We start from the raw sequence: 21,721 nt of genomic DNA, 5'->3' as shown, positions 1-21,721 counted from the left end.
AGCTTCTTTAAATGTGAGGATTTGCTGCTTTTCTTTATTATTCATGACAGGAAATGAAGAGTCTTTGGGTTTTGGACTGCTGGTTGGACAAAAGACTCGACTTTATACACTGGACAATTCATTAATTAACCTTGAAAACAACTGGCAGATTAATCTACAATGAAACTAATCATTAGCCCAAATTGCAAACACTTTGAAATGGACAGCAGAGGTCAGGATCAGGTGCAGATCAGCCTGGAACTGGTCCAAACTGTCTTCAACACGTTATTAGGAGGACAGACACTTGCAAAAACAGACTGATGAAACCAAATCCTCTACAAACATTTACAGCTACTGAAACAAAACAGTGTAAATCAACAGGTTCTCAGTTAACTCAGGACCTCCTACAGGAGCCTAAAACCCAGGAGGTCTCTGATCTCACGGAGACCAGCATGGACAGTTTAAAACAAAACCACCCAACAAGATCAGGGACCGATGAGCATGACAAATACATAAAGAAAATTAGCCTTTATGGCTAAATGTGATGTCATGATGTTAATAGCATGTACTGTTTGTATATAAACATGTAAATATGTGATAATTAGCAAGTAATTACAAAGCAACATATTTGAAAATTTTATGAATTTACATGCAAACACAAGTGTCGTTTTCATTCAATTATCACATACCTAACCATGAAATCTGGGATAATTTGTGGGTAAAAATCTGTGAAATTTGGTGGTAATAGTTGGTGGTGATTACAAAGCAACATATTTGAAATTTTACTGAATTTGGGGGATAATGTGCATATAAACTTGAACTTGAATTTTCAAATATGTTGCTTTGTAATTACCCCCAACTACATGAAAACTGTCCTTGTGAAATATCACATACTTATCCATGAAATTTGGAGGTAATTTCTCAGAAATTTCAAATATATTACTTTGTAATTACCACCAACTGTCAACTAAAATGTGTGCCATAGCCTACATACACAGCTCAGCACATTTTCCCTCTAAATTTTGCTGGAGGCCAGTTTTAAGTCTCTCTAAATGCTAAATCCAAAAAAAGAAACATCTCGGAGGGAAACAGAGAATTTAATAGTTCAGGCTCCACAAAGAGTTTATTTTTTCTTTTGGTCAAAAATGGATCTTTTCAGAGTAAAGGCTGCAGACCCCTGAACCGGAGGTCACTCATCCAACGTCCACTGAGTCACTGTGGACCTCAACCGGAAATGTTTTTAATTAAATAAATGTGTCATGGGAGGCTGCAATGCTTTTTTATGTATATATTTTTAGGAGTTTTATGCCTTTAATGATCGGACAGCTGCAGATACGACAGGAGAGGAGGAGAGAGACTGCAGGGATGACGTGCAGCAAAGGGCCGACGGCTGCAGAGGACTCATGTTTATGTGTAATTTTTAATAATTATAATACAGTTTTTCGCACCTTTACCATGTTGTATCTTATTATACAGATCATGAGTCCTCTGTACTCCCCGAGGATTAATAAGCAGAGGGTCACAGTTTATGGTCAGATTGCATAATTAGCTGGCTATAATTATATATCAGAATATCAATATCCCAATTAAAAATAATACAAGAAAAAAACAGAACAACCACAGCAATAATAAAAGTAGAGAAGATTAAGATAAAATGCCAGAAGTGCAGTGAAATAATTTTGTTTCCCAAATGACTGAGAATGGAAATGCTGATAAATAATCACATCCAGACAAAATAATTGGGATCATAATTTTGGCCATCCTCTCGCTGTCCTGGTATCTAATTAAAACGTATCCTTTAATCAGCATTAATTAAAATGTCCTCACACAGACTTCAGCCCACAAGTCAGAAAGAGAGAGACTCAGTTTTTTATCAGTTTGAGAAGAAACGAAACGCCGCCGGATCTGAGAGTGCCGCCGCCGCAGCAGCTGGAAGAGCAACACGCCTGAAATCAGTGACAGCCTGTGACCCCCCCTACTGTGTGAAAACAAGGGGGGGGGGAGGGGGGGGGTGGAGTGTGTGTGTGTGAGACAGAGAGAGAAACAGACAAAGACAGAGGGCCAGAGATAAAGAGCCAAAGGTAGAAACAGATAAAGAGGAAGACTGACAGTGAGTGGTGACTCTGATATTCGTTGTTTTTCATGGGTGGGCCTGGGTGTGTGTGTGTGTGTGTGTGTGTGTGTGTGTGTGTGCGCTCTGACTTCTCATCCTCTCTGATTGACTGAGAGCGATAAATAAAAGAATCGTCACACATTAAACATGGCCGCATTCCTCTCTGTGATGTCTGTATCGGGGCCTCCCTCTGAACAGAGTTATCAGCTGATTGTGTAATTGCTGCTGTTGTATTAATTTTAGTCCTGGTGTTCAAATCTCACGCAACAAAAGACTACAAGTCTGCAGCAATGCTAGCAGCAAAATGAGGCTGTAACAGTTATTTTAAACACCAGAAAACAAAACTGCTTGATGGATAACGAACTGGCATTGGAAAGTAAACAATAGTAAAGGTAAAAAATAACATCATCTGCAAACATTACGTGCAGTCAGATGGTAAAACATCTTCGGTAGCTGGTCAAAAGATTATAGTCAACATTTATAATAACATTCATTTTGAATGGTTCATAAATCTTTATTGACACAACCATAAAACTTCATTTCAGTCACTCGATCGTCCTCCTACCTGCCATCACGGCCCGAGGGAGGGAGAGGAAGAGCGAGAGGACCCCCACGCTGTCTGCAGAATAAGTCGCGACATCTGTCGGCAACACTGGTTGTGCTTTGTGGACAAGCACCGCTTTCTGCCCCCCCGGTTGCGCACACATCTCTGATGACATGGCACTAAAACCATCTATACAGTGCAGTATAATCTCATGGCTAGCTGCAGCCCTAGTGGTTAACACAAGTTTAAGATTTTCACAATGTTCTACAACATAAAATACGTCAGTATATACCCAGGTAGTTGGTAACAAGTCACCAAATGAAATAAGAGCGGCTGGCTACAACAACAAACGTCATCATGATCATGCAAAACAGCCAAACATCAGCTTTTTACATCTGCCGATTAGATTTAAGCCTTGTGAAGATTATCTTGGTGAAAAAAAACTTAGAGTAACACTTAACTTAAAGTATCAGAAACGTTTTGTTTGCCACAGAGCTTATCGCACTGATCAAAAACCCCTTTGGCTTTTTGTCCAGGCTACCAGAGTGATGCTAACTTCCAGGTTGGTCTGCAAAACTACATCATCCCTGCAGCACTCTATAGGAAAACCAAACTGCAAAGAATTATGGGACAGTTATGGTGCAGTTTGATCCAGTGGCTCAGTTCTTCTAAACATGCTTTCTTACATGTAAACCGAGAGTTCAGACACAGCTCTGAGCTTCTGCAGGGATCAAACATGTGACCTGGAGGTTACAGGATCATCCCTCATTCACCCTTTAAACCGACGCTCCTTTTTGCTCCGTACCTTCTTTAGCGTAGGCGGCGTAGACTCCTCTCAGTTTGGGTCTGCTGTTCTCGAGTTCTGCATCTATTTCATCCTGGTAGCCTTGGATTTCATCTGTTGAAGATGAAAACATCAGAGAGTTAAACCCTGAATGATTCCTGGATCAATAATCTTACATGCAACACTGAAAAGTAGAAAAACAGCAACTTTTCTCATGAGAAATTATACGTCTTTTGTTCCTCTGAACCTTTTGCTTCTGCTATAATTACAATATAACATGTTACTGCTGTAACATAATGTATGTTAATTACATGTCGTGCTGAAAGTAAATCATGTGAAGACAGGAAGCCGTCTCCTTTCCATGTACTGCAGTGATGTAGTTTTCTTTTTCTTGCTTCAACCACATCCAGCACTGATCTGCATTTAGTCAAGGTCAGCCAAATCTCAGTCTCATCCAAAAACATAAAGTTACTAAACTTCTGCCTGCCCTGAGAAGCTGATGAAATTAACATAAAAACAAACGAAAGTAGCCTGAGAGTCAAGATTTCTTGAATGTGATGGCAAACGGACAAGGATATCACATTCATACCTTCGACGTCATCCATCTTTTTCTTCAGCTCGATCTCCAGCTAGAGGACGGAGACAAGGGAGGGAAATTCAATAGAAAGAATGAACCTTTTCCAAATCCTTCAGTGGGTACAGGGTGAAGCGATTACAGAGTAAAACATCTCAGAATAAAAGAACATCATAACACAAGGGCTGTGGGTGGTTGACAGCAGTAGAACATTTTCTTCCCAAAAGTACAAAACACCAGGCATGAGTTCGATTTAGTTCTGTTGGTGTGAGACACAGCTGAGGTGCAGCACGCAGCGCTGACTGACAAACACAATCCACAGCAAGATCTTTGTTTCTGGACCGTAAAAGTGACTCAACATTTTGTTCGTCTCCTGCTTTTCCGTGACAAAAGAAGATGTTAATTACTGAGAAGAAATTCATCAAAAAAGGAAGCGAAAGTTGGAATTCGGATTCAACTCTCCTTGTTTGACAAAAAATACTCAACATGAGTTTCTCACCGTTATGTGACGGAAACTCACGTGGAAACAGCTAAACGATCTCCATGACAACTGAGCAAACTCCACCCTCCGCTGAGGAAGGCCACCAGATGTGGTTGAAAGCTACGGAGGTGTGTCAACAGGTAAGTCAGATCTTGTTTTGAGATATTTTTTCTCTCAGGCTCATGTGGTGTGGCTGCACAGTTGTACGTTGTTGACTGCAGCATCTCAAAAACGTTCACTTCTTCATGATACAGGAAGCTAAAATTCTAGCACAACAAATCTCAAGTCAATTTTTGCATGATTTATATGCTTTAAAGGGTTTTTCTTTGCTAGAATTTACAAAAAAAAAAAAAAAAAAAAAAAAAACAGAACAGAACAGTGATCTTTGACATTTAACACCCTTCATTAATTACTGAAGGAAGCCTGGGGGCTGCATGTAATCATCAAGAAAATATAAGATGAAATTTTAATATTCCCTGAAGGGAAAAAGGCTCCATAAGCAATATAATTTATCAACACTGATTAAAAAAGGAAGTAAAACTGCAAATGTGAAGATGTATTTGAAATCATCCTTGAAGCGTCTACCTTCATTTTCTTGATGGTTTGTCCGTTTAAATCCGTACCTGTTGGACTTTTTTCTTCTTCAGTCCTCGTGTAAAGCAGGGCGGGTCACACTCCTGGTCCAGATCCACCCTCATGAACTCTTCGATGGTCAGATGACTGGTGGGCGTGTCCTCAAACTCTACCAGTCTAATGCGGGAGAAGATGCAGACAGACAATTAAGTTATATGGAAAACCGGCAGTTCAAAACGTTTTTGGAAAACAAAGACAATTTCCGAGTAAGAAAACTTCTTTCTTCAATCAAAACCTGCGTCTACCTATCAAAGGTCATCTACGAAACATCAAAAACTTGAACCACCCACCTTTTTCTTAGCGTGGTTTCACACACTTTTACAATGCTGACGATTTCTTTGATTGTGCGGCGAAAGTCGTGCATACGAGCGGCAACGAGAAGAGCTGAAAACAGAAAGAAAAACACAACGTGATGAGATTTAACTGACAAGAAACCTACAACTCTACACATGGTTATATTCATGACTGTTGAAAATATATCTGAACAAAATAAGCAAAGAAAAATGCCAAATCTTAAAACTTTGTTTACAAAACAATGTGACATCATCCTGACATACTGATCTACAAAATTCAGATAAGTTTAGTTTGTCGGCCGGCAACATGTCTGATCTTTCTCTTCAGTGAAATTTTGAAACAGTTTCTTTTCATTGAATATTCAGGATAAAAAATTGATTTTTAAGGAAGTGGCGTCTGGTAATTTTTGTTTTTGACACCAAGGACAGTGCGTCCACTAGACGGTAAAGCATCATCATCCATCATTGATGACTTAATTTCCCTGTTGGGCCGCAGACTAAAGAAAATGACTTCCTGAGTTTACCCACAACTAGCAGGTAGTCTGACCGGTGATGAGATGTCGCTGTTGGGAAGATCTGGTTGATCAAAGACAGTGGCAAAGCAACAGGGTATAAAAAAGATAAGCACAACAGGAACGTCAGAGAGGTCAGACCACCATGTTTAACTGTTTGTCTTTAAATGTTACGGCTACAGCTGAAAATGAGAACAGAAATAAACACGTTTGCCTATTTTACATATCTCCGCTCTTCAACTGTCTACCTGGAAGTGCCTGTGAGTGCAACAGTGATTCAGTCAAAACTGCATCGATCAGAGCTTATCAGTCTTAACAGTGACACAAATTTATTTACTAATATAAAGTTTGTAGCCTTGATTGTTGAGATGAAATCTGTGCAGGGAGGATCTGTCTTGTTGCAATGAATGAGACAAGGAACACGGATTATCTTCTACCGTCTGCACATTTATCTTGCAGTAGAAAATGGTGACAGTGGATGTTTTTCCTTTTTCTTCTGAACAGTGAGGTTTCGTTTGTTTATTTCTATGATTTCAACAGGATTTGTTGTTCACAGTGTTGCATTCTCAGGGAAAGAAAAGGTTGTGTCCCTGCGGTGATACAGTTTCACACGTCAGATGCAGAACACATACCTGGTGGTGTTAATGATCCAGTACCTCTTAGACTTACTGTTTATAGCTCTGCTTCTTTTCATTCTCTCTTTAACCATACCCAATCACACTGCACATGCCTAAACCTACCCAACCGAAACTAACGGTTTCTAACACAGTCAGAGCAGGGTGGCAATATTAGCCTCTTTTAGCACTGAGTCCCTAAACGTTTCAAACAGAAAAGTTGTATCCACTACTGTCATGGGCCCCGTTCCCAGAGCTGGGAAACAGCCTGTAAGCTTAAGGGAGACCTTAAGATACAACTTACACACAGCACATAGCGCTACGAAGGCTCTGGGAAACAGGGCCCAGTTCTGTTGTGCTGCCGCCATGTTTCTGTCCCTCCTGGAAACCTATTCATGACACTATTCCTAATGCGCAGAAACAATATATTTATTCCAGCCGTTCCTACTGAATTAATCTCTTCTGATTGAGGTGAGGCACTTTTATATTGTTTGGGTTACTGCTCAGATTATTTGTGGAATATTAGCGTCCACGTCAACGCAGCCATTGATACAACAAATATCCACATGTATCATCGAGATGTGAACGTGGGCGGCAGAGATGTGACTGAACACTCAGATATTCTGTTTGGTTGTTAGGCCTCTCTGCGTGAGCACCTTGAAGAGTGGAGGACGGAGCCGACGGGACGGGAGCACCTCAGCACGCCGAGCCAACAGTCCACCCACACACACACAACAACACAGTTTTAAAAAGGAGTAACAACAACACTAATATTATGCAATGAATTGCAGTGTGAGCCTTGAAGGGGAACAGTTATATAACCGTCATTAGAGTTGCCTCACTCAAGAGCCTGTTAAAAGATAGATGCTTCTGCTTCTACATGCACACTTCTAACAGCCTTTAGGACTGAAGTGGTGGCTTTTAGCTCCTCCGACGACTTTCTCAAACATTTTACTGCTGTTACCTTGAAACCCCGTAATTTCAAAGTTGCTGGTTTTCCTCCCTTAAGTTCACTTTCTTCTTTGACTCATTAAAAGTAATCCATGATGCAATTTCTAAATTCTTCTTCTACCCCGGAGAAGTTTCTGCGGATGCGCGTTTCTGGTTCGTCAACAGCGAGATTTGCATCATGTTTGGGAACAAACTTTTCGTTCTTCCATCTCACTGTATCCTCCTCAATGATTTATGATGAGGGATTAATTATTCAGGCGATGCAGCAGAGGAACAGAGAAGGACGAAAATTGAAACCATGAACGTAAACATGCAGGGAGCAGAGGAAGCTGGTGATTTGATTTCAGGATGTCTTAGCTGGTAACGCGTCAAAGCCGAGCGTATTCAGGTTGACGACAGATGAGACGCGACGAGGAGGGAAGAGCTTTGAGCTCAGCTGTTTCACACAAACTGCACCACAAAGAGGAGGACGGGCAGGGCGGTAAAACAACGCCAGACAATCTGTGGTGAGTTTAGGCAGGTGCTGGCAGGTTTGCCTCACCCACAGTCCTCTCTGGCAGATGACCAACAAACAGCGAAAGCCCCAAATACATTCACTAACTCCGTTCAGAGCATAAACAGTGAACACAGGTGAATGTAAGGATTCAGCAGCTACTGGACCGGTTTGTGCACAACCCCTCCCTGTTCATAGTGTTTCCAACCATCCTTTGCCTCGGGTTAAAGTGCACGAGATATATTATTGATCTGTATTTCACTTTCCTCCAACAGGAAGAAGTCAGAGGTCAGGTTCAGCTGTGGAGTAGAGCTGCAGCAATTAAATCAATAAATTAATCTCCAACTATTAGTGCTGCAACTAATGCTTATTTTATTATCAACTAATCTGTTGCTTATTTTTTTCAATTAATTGATAAGTATTTGGTCTGTAAAATGTCAGAAAATTGGGAAAAATGTTAATCAGAGTTTTCCAAAGACCAAGATGACGTCCTCAAATGTCTTTTTTGTCCACAAAGCAAAGATATTCAGTTTACTGTGGACTAAAGAACAAAAGAAACCAGAAAATATTCACATTTGTGTAGCTGAAATCAGAGAATTGACACTTTCATTATTCAAAAATGACTCAAAATGATTACTCAATTATCAAAATAGTTGCCAATTTATTTAATAATTGATTAATAACCAATTAATCATTGAAGGTCTACTGAATGAAAATGAAAATAATCATTAGTTTCAGTCTTTTTCTAATAAACCCAGACCACACAAAGTTAGCTCTTATATGTAGTGAGAAATAAACTTTGAGTTGGTCCCAAACTATCAACAGGCAGCACAAGTTAAGCCCACAGAAGCCGCCTCATCCTGGTTATTAATTAGCAATGTAAGCACGTGTGAAGTATGAACTTCCTGCTGTTTACCATCAAAATACACCAGATGTCAGATTTGCGCCAGATGTTGCGTGTCGGAGCCCTACAGAGCAGCCACCATTCACCAGCTTCTGTACAAAACTATCCACCACCTTATTAAAATCCAGACTTCTGACCAGATCGCTCGAGCCTGATGGCGAAATCTGCACCCGGAGCCGACGGGGAGGTTTGCTTGTCGGGATATTGAACATTTTCCATGAATTTCTTCTGCGATTTATGCAGTTTCTAGCACAATAACAAGTTCTCATATTGATCTCCTCTCGAGCTTCTGGTCACTCTGCCTCAACATTCTGGAGTCTAAAGACATTTTCTCAGTTTTTACATATCTTATGCATACAACATGATAACCAGGTGTTTTGCAGGAAATTTGAAGAGGTATTTTTATAATAAGGCATCCAGGCTGTGTACAGAGATAATCTGACCCTAAAGCTGAAAAACTGAAGTCTGATTTTTGAAATTCTTCAAATCTATTGTGGAAACAAACCTTTCACTTTTACTTGCCCAAACAACTTTTGAAAAATCTGTGATTATAGTTACATTGTCAAGGATTACTTGATTAGATTGATTACATCTTTAGAAAATGGCGCTTTTACTTCTCTACATGCAAAAATGCATTTTATTTGCTTTAACAAGATTTTTAGATAGTATTAGAGGGGGAAAAAAGTTGAATTTTTGTGTCTGTGTACAGTTTTTTGTATAAGGTGCAATATTTTCAATGTTTTCAAAAGTATTCAGATTAGATTACATTTTTCTGTCTGTCATTTTTTATCTGACCCAACCCTGGTCTATCCTAGGTTTATAAAAGTAGTGGAATATATGAATAAAATGGTAGATGAATGTATAATAAATGTCTGAATAGACTTTTTGTGATATTTCCTTATGTTTTTCCTTGTATGTTTCCCTCACACTGATAAAACCACCAGTTGCCAAGTAAAACATGGCAGTGAACTTTCCAGAATTATAAAATCCACTTATATTCCTCCCTGTTAGAGAAGTTTGTACTTTCAGGTTAGAAGAAGACGTATCAGGCTGAGGTTCAAACACTGATGGTCACTGGGCAGCCTTTCAGGAGTCTGTGAGGTTGAAGGGCACCTTGACGTTCGATGCCAGCGGAGCGGAGAGCGTTAATCACTTTCTCTCCTCAGAGGACTGAAAAGAGGAATCCTCTGCTGACAGGCGTGCTGCTCGGAGCCTTCAGGCTGCTGCCAGCACCACTCCCCTGAAATTAAAAAAAAAAAAAAATCCTCCACGAAAATATCCTCCGTGGCACAGACAGCAGACACCCAACGCCGCCTCGCCTCATGGTTACCTGCTCCGCAGAGTCCCGACGGCCTTCGTCCCGTGTGCATCCAGTCCCTCTTCATCCTCTGCACCAGTCGCATCGCCGTCATGGAGACGTCGTGGTTCTTCTCCCCAAACTCCAGCATCTGGGCAAAACGGGGAATGTACAGGCACGGGTCTGAAGGAGACAGAAACAGTTTCTGTTTCAGTTTAGTCACTCAAAAGGAAAGTATATGTGATGTTGTAATTTTGAGATTTAGTTATTTCTTCAAAATCATTTGCATTTGTTCCTATAGGTACCCCTGCCAGACAGGGTTATTTTTTAGACCCATTTGTCTCAATATGGAAGTTATTAGCTTTTTAAGTTATAAAATAAAACTTTATTACTCCTGAAAATAATTAAAATGTAATTTTCAAAAGTTTTTATAATTGCAACTAAACTAAAACATGCTTTCATTGGGTAGAAAATAGTGTGATAAAATAAGCTTTTCCTTCAGTAAATCAGGTGCACAGAGCTTTCCAGGAGCGGCTCAGTGATTCATGACTGTCAGGCACTGGTCCAACCTTACTCTGTACTATAATTAATGGATTTTGTATCATTTTAAACATGTGATATAGAAAAAGTATTGCAGTATTGATATTTTTGACGACCTTACACTATAGAGTATATAATATAGGGAGGAGTGAATGAGTGATGGAGGGGGTGATTTCAGACGGCTTCGACTGTCGGCTCATTTTTAAGAAAAACTACTGTATGTAATCTGATGCAACTGCGGCACACGACACAGTTTATGGTTCTGAGTATCCTGTAATGATCCCATTCAGCTTTTCTCTCGTGTGATTAACTGCAGAAGATAAATCACAGCCAAGAGAGCTGCGAGTCCATCATGCTACAGTTTCAGGGACTGATATCAGATCGGTTTGTCTCTCCTACCGTCTTCTCAGGACGGCACTTCAACCAAAACTCTCTCCGATAAACGGCATGTTTGTGTGGCCGTGTGCTGTGATTTTTGTTTGCAAGCCCCGGTTCGCCTGAGCAGCAAATAAACCAAAACTGCAGCTTAAGTCATATTTTCCACTCTGGTTCAGACCCCCCTCAAAAAAAAGAGAAAAGAAAGCAGTTTGTGCTGTTTTGAATTCATACAGATTTAAACTTACAAGCACCTGTGAGCTTCCCAGTTAAAAACCGTCCCCTACTGCTGGCTGCTAATTAGCTCCACTGGAGAACTTGGGGATTAGCATTTAGCTCGAGTGCGCCTCGAAGCAGCCTGTTTCTCATTCAGTGTCTCTGTCCAGATTTTCGCAGCTGGCGAAAGGATTTGAATGGGCAGCCATCCAATCCCAAGCTCACTTCTGAAACCTTTTCGCCTCTCAAATGTCTCTGAGAAACTTGTACAGTGAAGCATATTGTAAAACTTCATGTAAAATACTTTGGATTCAGCTGAAGAGACGAAAACCACCAGAACCACCTGCTTTCGCCATGAAACGGCCTGGCAGGTGGCCAGTGTGCCTTTAGACTTTTTTTTATTCTGAAAGTGATTTTAGGTGCTCAGAAACCTAATTTAATACCAACATTAGGAGGAATCCTCTTTTCACTGTAGCTGGGAGACAAAAAAAGAGTTTCGTGCCCCGGCTATGACAGTGGAGTCAAATATCTTTGAAGTTAGTGGCTGCGTTTAAAGAGCAGTCCAGTGGAAAGCTGGTAGAGCCAGCTGGTAATAAGATCCAGGCTGATCCCTTCCCCCCCCTCCGCACCATGTAATGATACGTCTGCAGAGCTCGCCATCACTGCTCCGAGTTTTACTGTCTGTAAATGCTGGCCCGGGCGAGATCTTCATAGAGAAAAAAAGAAAAGAGGCTGTTTAAGGAAAAAAAATCCACCTCAAATCCTCTTTCACTGTCTGGTATAATCAATCTGTGATGCTCAAACAGCCCAGGAGTCATTCTGTGATGGAGCGCTGTAGTTTACTTTCTTCGTGTACCCACTTTCCCCTTGACCTGCCTCGCCTACTTCTGCTTCTGTTCCCCACATTCCCCAAAATTACTTCGACCACCCCCGGAGAAGGGCCGTGAACTCGCTCCTTTCAATCAAATGTGGGAGCAGGGATGCATGAATAGCATTAAAGTGTTATCATTCAGTCGTGGGGAAGCTGCGCCCTTCCCTCGAAACCCCAAACTGACTTGGCGCTGCAATGCATTCTGGACTCTTTTTTTCTTTCTTTTTTTTTTGTTACTGCGGGTGTATAAATTGGTCTTCTTCTCTCTGTATGACTGTCGAACATCAGAGCAAACTGTCAAGCCCTCACTCATCCAATCCTGACTGAATACTGATGATGTTTTTCATCAGTGAATGATTTCAGACTCCACTGAAGCCAGCAGAAATATTTGGTTAAGATGTGACCTTGTTAGTTTGATCAGTTATCCACAGAATTAATAAAGACGCATCAAAGACACACAATAAACTGATTTGGGGTCATATACTGTGGTAAAAGAGAAGAAAAGCACTGATTTTTGCTTATACTTACATACTTATGTATGTTTATATGTGTCAGTTATTTTGCCTTGTAGAGTATTTAGAGAATATCATGTTTATCCACATATTTACTACTATAAAGCGGTGCACTGCAGTGGAAATAATTCTTTATTTTTCTATGATAATGTTTTTCTCTGTTTGTTTGTTTGTTTGTTTTGTTGTTAGTGAAGCAACAGTTCATTTCAGAGGCTGTGGTGTCTAATGCTGTTAAAATGTAAGCAGTGTAAACCAGATCCGGGGGCCAGATGCAGCCAGCTGAAGGGTTGCATGTGGCCCATGAGCCCATCATGGAAATACCAAAAATTTAAAATCTAGCGTAGACAGTCGATAGCATTCTGCTTACCATTATCAGACCTTTATTTTGAAAGGGGTCAGTGCTGTGTCATATATATATGTGTTTGATTCCAGCAAATCTGTAAACCTGCTGTCTTCACTTAGTGACTGCTTTTACAGAGGACAGAGGACTGCAGAGCTCATACAGAGCTGAACATTATGATGTCACACTGAAGCTGACCTTTGACCTTTTGAATATAAATGTTAACACCTTATCATTTTATCCTGTTCAATATTTGTGTGAAATGTTGTCATAATTAGTGTTTGATTTATTGACTTATGACCAACAAAATGTTTTGAGAGGTCGCAGCGACCTTTGACCCCCAAAATCTAATCAGTTCATCCTTGAATCCAATTCCTGAGTTATTGCATTTAGAAACATTTTGATCAAATATATTGAAGTGAAGACACACTTTTGTGAACATTTAGCAACATTTTGATCATCTTAAATGTAAGGTGAGCATTTTGGGAAGGAATTAGAGCGGCAAATTTTGTGGATTTTCCATAATCAATTGTTCATTAATAATTAATGAGCTACTTTTTTCTCTTTTCCTTTATTTTTCTCAACAAAAGGCTTCACCAGACAAAACAAAGTCAAATGAGGTGCAATTGCTGCCATTTATACACCATCGATTAATGCATTTTTAATAATGCTAAATTATTAATGGGGATTAATCTATTAATGATTAATTATTAACATCCCTAGAAGAAATAAAGCATCAATACAGGATTTGGTGGTTTTGGTTTGAATTAGTGAGCCGTTTCTCTTTAAAGATCACAGTCTGAGGGGTGGGAAGTGTCACAGTCTCGTCAATAATACACCAAATTAAATTTCTCCCTGTTTAAGTTGTCACACTGCAAAACTGAAATGACATAAAATCACAGAGTTTTGTCAAACTGTAACTTGGACCTGATGTTTCTGAGTTCTGAGTTCTCTGGTCCCTTTCAGTCATGTTTGGGTTTTTTTCTCTTCATTACTGCACCAGGCTGAGACAATTGTTTAAATAAAACTTGAAAATTGAGAAAAAGAAATGCATTTTGTTTCTTATTAATCCATAATTATTAATTGATTATTAATTGTTCAGGTGTTAAATTATCAGTTAAAATGTACAGAATTTGCAAGGTTTAGATGTTTTATGTATAAATTATCAGGTTAGAACAATCTATGAAATATGTTTGATTTTACAATTAATATATTATTTGTTGAACTATGAATCCTTTTGTGAAAAAAAATAAAATTTTTATATCATGAGAATTTAAATCTATGAACATAACATCCTTCTACGGACCGCTTGGCAGAGTGCCATGGACCGCTGAAGGGTCCCGGACCCCCATTTGAGAACCACTGTATTAGATATTAACATTTTGATCATATAAAATATACTGGCAGTATTGGGAAGGGGTTAGGATTGCACAATTTGTGCATGTTCCTTAACAAACAGTTGAAATTGCAAAAACAAAAAAAAAGATTAATCATTAATAATGAATGAGCTACATAATGCAGTTTCCTCATTTTCATTTTTTCTTGTTTTTTTCTCATTTAAAGCTTAAGTTTCCTCATTCAACAAATGGCTTTGCAATGCAAAACAATGACAAATAAGGCAAAATTATTGTTATTTCTACACTATCGATTAATACATTTTTTTAATTGGTTAAATCCTTAATGGCAATTAATCTATTAATGATTGATTAATACACGGTTTGGTGGTTTTGGATGTTATTATTTAAAGATCACGTACTCAGGGTTGTCACGGTGTCACAGTCTGTTAATAACCCACAGAATAAGACTTTTCCCTTTATAAGCCGTCATACTGTAAGTTGTCACATGTCACAGGGTGTCAGAGTGTAACTTGGCTGTTTGGGGGTGATTTCTTCTCATTACTGCTTCGGGCTGGAGGGTCATATTCAACCGACCTTCTTTTTAATTTTATTTTTATCCCACCACCGGCTCTAATCAGCGGGACGGAGGCGGAGCAGCTTCGGTCCGCTGACGCACTCTGCGGAGCTGCTGAGGGCGGAGCTCCTGCTCTCCTGACGTCACCGCGGGGCGTGGATCTGATTGGTCCTCGGCGAGCCCTGGGCGTTCGAGATGATCACGACGAGAGAGAAAAAAAGCAGAAAAAAATGAAGCAGACCTTAAAAACTCCCGACAAATGACTATTTACCTCGGATGTGAACGGCCGCAGCGGAACATCGTCGCTGGCTTCGTGTCGGCGGACTGTCGTTCGGGAAAAAGACGGAGAAATATCTGAGAGGATTAACGCAGAGGCGGGGTGGAAAATAAATAGGAAGGACTTGAATACCAGCTGTGACTATCCGGATTACCCACTCGCTGAAAAAGGGAAAACAAGCGGACATTTGTCGGTGCGGAGAGGATGAGGTGACCGCCAGGAGACGGAGAAAAGTGTCCGTGGTCCAAGTTGGAAGCGGAGGAGGAGACGGACTCCACCGGGCCCGCTCGGATATTTACATGTTGTCGCGCAAACTTGGCTGTCGATGCCGTTTTAACGCGGAGCTGTAAGGAACCAAACTCCATTCAAAAAAGGGCGAATTCTGCACCGAGCGAACCCCCGCACGCTCCGCTCATTTACAGCCCGCGACAGAGCCACTTCAGCGGGCACCGACACGAAGACGACCGGTGTCTTGTGCCGATGCCAACGGCAGACTGCAGGCTGCTCCATCATGGCCGGATCATGAGGTGTTTGACTTATCTGCTCCTACTCCCAGAAACACTGAAAAAGTCCAAGAAGGTCGGCAAGCTCCCGGGCAGGCTGCCGGTATGTTATGAGATCCTGACTCTGTCCCTGACGAGCAAGAAGAAGCAGCAGCAGCAGCAGAAGAAGAAGGAGGAGGAGAAGGAGAAGATGGCTGCGGAGCTCTACCCCGCCGCCAACACCAACAACACCAACCTGTCCAACGGCACCACGGTGGCGGACACCGAGAAGACCAAGGAGGTGCAGGTGTGCCAGGCCAGCAGCAGCAGCAGCGCGGCGACCACCCCGACCACCCAGCAAAACATCAACAACAACAACGTCGATCCACCCAGCTGGCAGTGCAGCCACCCCACACTCAGAGAGAGGTAACTCACAAATACTCACAAAGTACAAATCCAAGAGTAAAAACTCCCTACAGCTGATATAAATGACCACAAAGTGCATCCAGGTCGTTATGAAGTAACTACAGGTTATAACAACCACTCTAAGTCACTGCACTAACATGATAATAACAAAAGGTGATAAAAGCACCAGAAACTAAAACTATTCCTGCATCATCTGCTTAGTTACATTACTCTTTAGTATTTAAAATCTGCATAAAAGCCTGATTTTCAGGTTGCATGCTCTACTGTTTAAAGCTGCAACAGTAAGTCAAATAATCAATTAGTTGTCAACTATTAAATTAATCACTTTGAGACATTTTACAGAAAAAAAATCCAAATTATCTGATTCCACCTTGTCAAATGGGAATATTCTCTAACTTTTCTACTCTTCTATGACAGTAAACAACATTTTCTCACCATTTTCTGATATTTTACAGATGAAGCAACTAAACAGTTGAGGAAATGGCTGCAATGCAATGATTGGTTGTTTGGTCTATAAAATGTCAGAAAAACCCCAAGAAAACTTTCTCAAATGTCTTGTTTTGTCCAAAGCTTGTATCAAAGTATTTTGACTTTTTTGCTTGAAAACGAATTGTCTCAAACTGATCAAACATCAAGATCGTTGGCAACTAATTTAGTAGTCGACAACTAATCGATTAATCATTGCAGCTGAGGCATAGAACAGCAAAAATAAGCTGATCAATATGCAACTATTTGGATAAGTGATTATTTTCCCTTTGAGCTGCAACCATTAGTCGATTAATCAAAAGAAAAGCAGTTACCAACTTATTTCGATAACTGATTAAGCTTTTCAGTCATTTTGCAATAAAAAGTGTTGAACATTTGCTAAATCCAGCTTCTTAAAAGTAAGAATTTGCTACTTTTCTTTGTTATTTATGACAGTAAATCAAGAATCTTTGGGTTTTACTGTTGTTTGGACAGCAGAAGCATAATTATGTTAAACATTTTTGCTTGAAAGTGACTGAAAACATCAATCAGTTACCAATATAGTTGGCAATCGACTAATTGATGAATCAACAAATCAAGTTTTAAAGCACAAATGTCCAAGATTCACTGGTTCCAGCTTCTCATTTCTGTTTTTCTTAGCCTTTAAGTGAAGTAAACTGACTTGTGATTGGAGAAAACGTTTAAAAACGTCATCATGGTCACATCTCTCAGTCTGCAAACAGTAGACTAATCGATTAAAAAAAAACTAGGCACTAGCTGCAGATCCTGCCACTGTTGCTATATCCTCCCCAAACCTATGAAAATAACCAGTGTCTCCAGGCAAAAAGAGTGTGGGAGGACTTGATGTTATACAATACTTGATTGAGGCTTATTCATGAGACCTGCTCTGCTTTTAGGAATGCCTTGATGTTTAACAATGAGCTGATGGCTGATGTCCACTTCATTGTTGGCCCCTTGGGGGGATCGCAGAAGGTTCCAGCACACAAGGTAAAGATATTTTACTACTTAGAAAAAAAACTTATTTTGATTCATTTGTATAAGAAAACAGAAAGCTTAAAGATAAAATGGAGTGATGTTGATGTTTTTCTGTTAAATCTAAGTGTCTGTTAGAGGAGTAGAGAAGTTGTGTCTGTCTCTGCAGCAGTGCTACTGAAAAGAACTACTTGTACTCTTTTATTGAACTCAGCAAAGACGAGTGATTCTGGTTGCATGTGTTCTCTGACGCATCTGTCTGCTCCTCCCCTCTCCTCTCCTCCCCTCCCCTCCCTCCCTCCCAGTATGTGCTGGCCGTGGGAAGCTCAGTCTTCTGTGCCATGTTTTACGGCGATCTGGCGGAGGAGGAGTCTGAGATCCATATCCCAGATGTGGAACCTGCTGCTTTTCTAATTCTGCTGAAGTAAGCCACTCACCATCCCTCACGCAGCCAACCAGAAGGAGAGATGACAAGCGCAGTCAGTGTCACTTCAAAGCATATTATTACTCATCCAAAGCTAAGCAGAGGCGAATGCCAAAATGCTGGGAGCGCCAGAGAGCAGTGGCAGCAGCACAGTGCTCTGTAATTGCTGGTTTTCTCAGTGCTCTTTGTCCAACTAGAAACATTTTTTTTTTCCTTTTCCTCATCCACCGCCTGACAATTTTCTTAGAGGGGAATATATGCAGACTAGTAGTTATAAATAACCTGCCTTTGTTGCTCATTTTGTAGCTAAGCCAGTGCCATCGACTGTTGGACTGGTTAGGCTTTTTGTGAAAAGGGTAGGATGTTAAGTCAGCACGCAATCCTCTTTGGGATGAGAAAAAGAAGATTAATATTTCTATTTTGCTTCTTAGTGGATATTAGATGCAGTGGATATTAAAAAGAACAAGGTATGAGCACTTTAAAGAGTTTTTCCAGGTCCCAAAATCCTCATACCTCATATGTCTTCTTACGTAGTATATTATTAAAGACATGTTTCTTCTATGTAAGCTATATTCTTTGTCGCAGCTCTAGATTAACCATAACAATTGAACCCTGGATTAAAACATTATTTTCCTTCTCTTAGGTACATGTACAGCGATGAGATCGACCTGGAGGCAGACACGGTGCTGGCCACCCTGTATGCTGCCAAGAAGTACATCGTTCCTGCACTGGCCAAGGCCTGCGTCACCTTCCTGGAAACGAGCCTGGAGGCCAAAAACGCCTGCGTGCTGCTCTCGCAGAGCCGTCTGTTCGAGGAGCCCGAACTGACGCAGCGCTGTTGGGAGGTGATCGATGCTCAGGCCGAGCTCTCGCTGTGCTCCGAGGGCTTCTGCGAGATCGACCTGCAGACGCTGGAGATCATCCTGCGGAGGGAGACACTCAACACCAAGGAGGTGGTGGTGTTTGAGGCCGTCATGAACTGGGCCACGGCAGAGTGCAAGAGACAAGGTTTGACGCCGACAACCCGCAACAAAAGAGAGGTCCTTGGCAAGGCGCTGTTCTTAGTGCGAATCCCCACCATGAGCCTGGAGGAGTTTGCCAACGGGGCGGCGCAGTGTGATATCCTGACACTGGAGGAGACGCACAATGTGTTCCTGTGGTACACTGCAGCTAAAAAGCCCAAACTGGACTTCCCTTTGACTCCCAGGAAGGGTTTGGCGCCTCAGAGGTGCCACCGCTTCCAGTCCTCGGCCTACCGGAGCAATCAGTGGCGCTACCGCGGCCGGTGCGACAGCATCCAGTTCGCGGTGGACAAGAGGATCTTTATCGCTGGTCTGGGGCTGTACGGGTCAAGCGGCGGCAAAGCCGAGTACAGCGTCAAAATCGAACTGAAGAGACAGGGGGTGACCCTGGCGCAGAACCTCACAAAGTTTGTGTCGGACGGGTCGAGCAGTACGTTTCCGGTGTGGTTCGAGCACCCTGTTCAGGTGGAGCAGGACGCCTTCTACACCGTGAGCGCCGTGCTGGACGGGAATGAACTGAGCTATTTTGGCCAGGAGGGCATGACGGAGGTGCAGTGTGGAAAGGTGACATTTCAATTCCAGTGCTCCTCTGACAGCACCAACGGGACCGGAGTACAGGGAGGACAGATCCCCGAGCTTGTGTTCTATGCATAAGCTGCTCCGGACTGCTGATGGAAAATTAGGTTTCTCCTCCTCGCCTCCCAGCCTTCAAAGTAATGTAGCATTAAAGACACTTGACTAATGTCACACTAAATGGCCTGGTTAGTTCTTTGAGAGACTATTTTAAAAGCCAAGGAGCTGTTGTTTTATCTTATTTAATTTAATGTTATTATTTTTTTAATTTAAATACTGGGTTAACGTTATTTGCTCTGATGCCTGTGTTAAGAGGCTGCGGCTGCTGTAGAAACAACATTAATACAGTGATTTGTGGTTATGTAATCAAGCTGAGCTCCACAACTGGAACACGTAGGGACTGCTTCAAATTGTGTAATTGCAAGTCTATATACGATGTTGTTACTATAGTCTAGGCAGCAATATTACACGAGGAGCAAACTTTATGTAGTGTTATGATTCTAAATGCAAAAAAATGTAGAGATCTTGTCAAAAACAGAGTTGTTTTGCACTTCAGAGGACGGCCTCAGAAACGTTGTGTCTTTTGTAAAATACAATTTAATTGTTAACAGCTTGATGCTGTTAAAGATGACCAGATGTGTTCTGTACAAGAATGCTTATACACCTGATGATAAAACATAAAGGTTATAATGTGATTGAAGCCACAGATGTCACATCATTATGGTGTCTGGGTGAGGGAGTGGGGGATTTGAGGGACTGCAGTGCCCTCTGGTTACTACAGGGGGAACTGCACCCTCATTTTATGAAAACATGAGGTTCTTTAAGTTATGGATAGATTATTCAGACCTCCAGTACAGTACAGGGGGGCTTTTTTTTTAACTATTTTTTTTCTTAGAAAGCATTTCTTTATCACGGTCCTTAAATATAGTAAGAATCTGCTGGTCCCAGTCTGACATGCATTATGTTTTTGTTCACTCATACAGCTGCACAGTGCAGACTTTGCACCAAGAAATGACATCAAAAGTAACATGAATATGTTTATCAGCAGAGTAGTTCAGCTTGTAGAACCTGCATTACAGGTTCCTACAGGGTTCCTACAGGTTTCCTATAATATTTTGTGCAGTAAATAATAGTATTTTGTGTATTATCTCTGGAGAGGAAGATTTGGATATGATTCAAAAAACCTCTTTTCATTTCCATGACCTTTTTTTTTTATTTAATCAGGGCTCTTTCAAGTTCTCCAACATTATAGAAGTGCAATATTAAATCCATGGAGTACTTTTAAGTAATTTATCAAACAAATAATGGCAAAAACTCTCAGGTTTCAGCTTCGCAGTGCTTTTAGGTCCTGGACCGTCGGTTGGAAACACATTCAAAGATGTCACCTTGAACTCTGGCAATAATTTTTCATTAAGTTCTGGCCATGGTACTCAAAAATAATGGGGCCCTAATCAGGATTTTTGGGGGGAACATTTTAAATTAAATTGTGCAAGAATACGGTTGATAACAATTTCACACATTTTTTAAAATAGGCTTTTAAAACAATGTAGAAATGAATGGGGTTTAGTTGTGATTTTAGCATCTACTTATTAAACATGCTGTAGTCGGGGTGCCACGGTGAAGAAATCTTCCCCATTAACTTGTGACAACATCAGTGTGACCGATTACACCAGAGTGGAAAAGATACGAAGGATGATGCTCATTAGAGCCCCCACTTTGATCTTTAATGTTAGATCATTAGCTCTCCTGTTGCTTTGAACAAGACAAGCGTTTAGTGGGTTTGTTCCTCGTTGGTTTTTGAGCTGCCACGTCTATCAGACTCCCCGCTGACCACAACAACTATAGCTCACGTCCACAGATGAGTTGTAAAGTAACGCTAAGTACACATTTGCTTGTAATGTTAGTTCTTTGGTGTAGTGAAGTTAGCCTGGTGAGAACTTGGCAAGACTAAGGCTAACGCCTTCATGATAATGTATTTAACAACAGAAGACTAAATTTTATGTCTCTGCAAACCACACATCTGTTCAGTAATGCTGGGGCCCTGGTTAACTGCCCTTCCAGCGGACTGCAGTCTGTACAGCAACATCCAGCTGTCAATAGCTGTCGGATATTCGACTCCTTC

General features: G+C 41.1%; 2 protein-coding genes across 2 annotated transcripts in view; one reads left to right on the top strand and one right to left on the bottom strand.

The window, feature by feature from the left end:
* The window catches only part of brf1a (BRF1 general transcription factor IIIB subunit a), a 148,798-nt gene that overhangs the window by 96,540 nt on the left and 30,537 nt on the right, over positions 1–21,721 (bottom strand). The window contains exons 7-11 of the mRNA XM_084742273.1: positions 10,206–10,355; positions 5,399–5,492; positions 5,099–5,225; positions 4,010–4,049; positions 3,442–3,534 (exon numbers count right to left, since the gene is read on the bottom strand). Of these exons, the coding sequence (XP_084598399.1) occupies positions 3,442–3,534; positions 4,010–4,049; positions 5,099–5,225; positions 5,399–5,492; positions 10,206–10,355 (504 nt within the window). The remainder of the gene's footprint in view (positions 1–3,441; positions 3,535–4,009; positions 4,050–5,098; positions 5,226–5,398; positions 5,493–10,205; positions 10,356–21,721) is intronic.
* Positions 15,135–20,299, top strand: LOC146311254 (BTB/POZ domain-containing protein 6-B). Its single transcript, XM_084742686.1, has 4 exons — positions 15,135–16,122; positions 17,505–17,595; positions 17,886–18,004; positions 18,648–20,299. The coding sequence occupies exons 1-4, from the start codon at positions 15,695–15,697 to the stop codon at positions 19,678–19,680; spliced, it is 1,671 nt and encodes a 556-aa protein (XP_084598812.1). The 5' UTR covers positions 15,135–15,694; the 3' UTR covers positions 19,681–20,299.

The sequence above is a fragment of the Lutjanus erythropterus genome, chromosome 18, assembly GCF_056507025.1.
Source record: "Lutjanus erythropterus isolate fLutEry1 chromosome 18, fLutEry1.hap2, whole genome shotgun sequence".
Classification (NCBI taxonomy): Eukaryota; Metazoa; Chordata; class Actinopteri; order Lutjaniformes; family Lutjanidae; genus Lutjanus; species Lutjanus erythropterus.
Note: the sequence above shows the minus strand (reverse complement) of the source record. Positions and strands in the feature narration are given on the sequence as shown.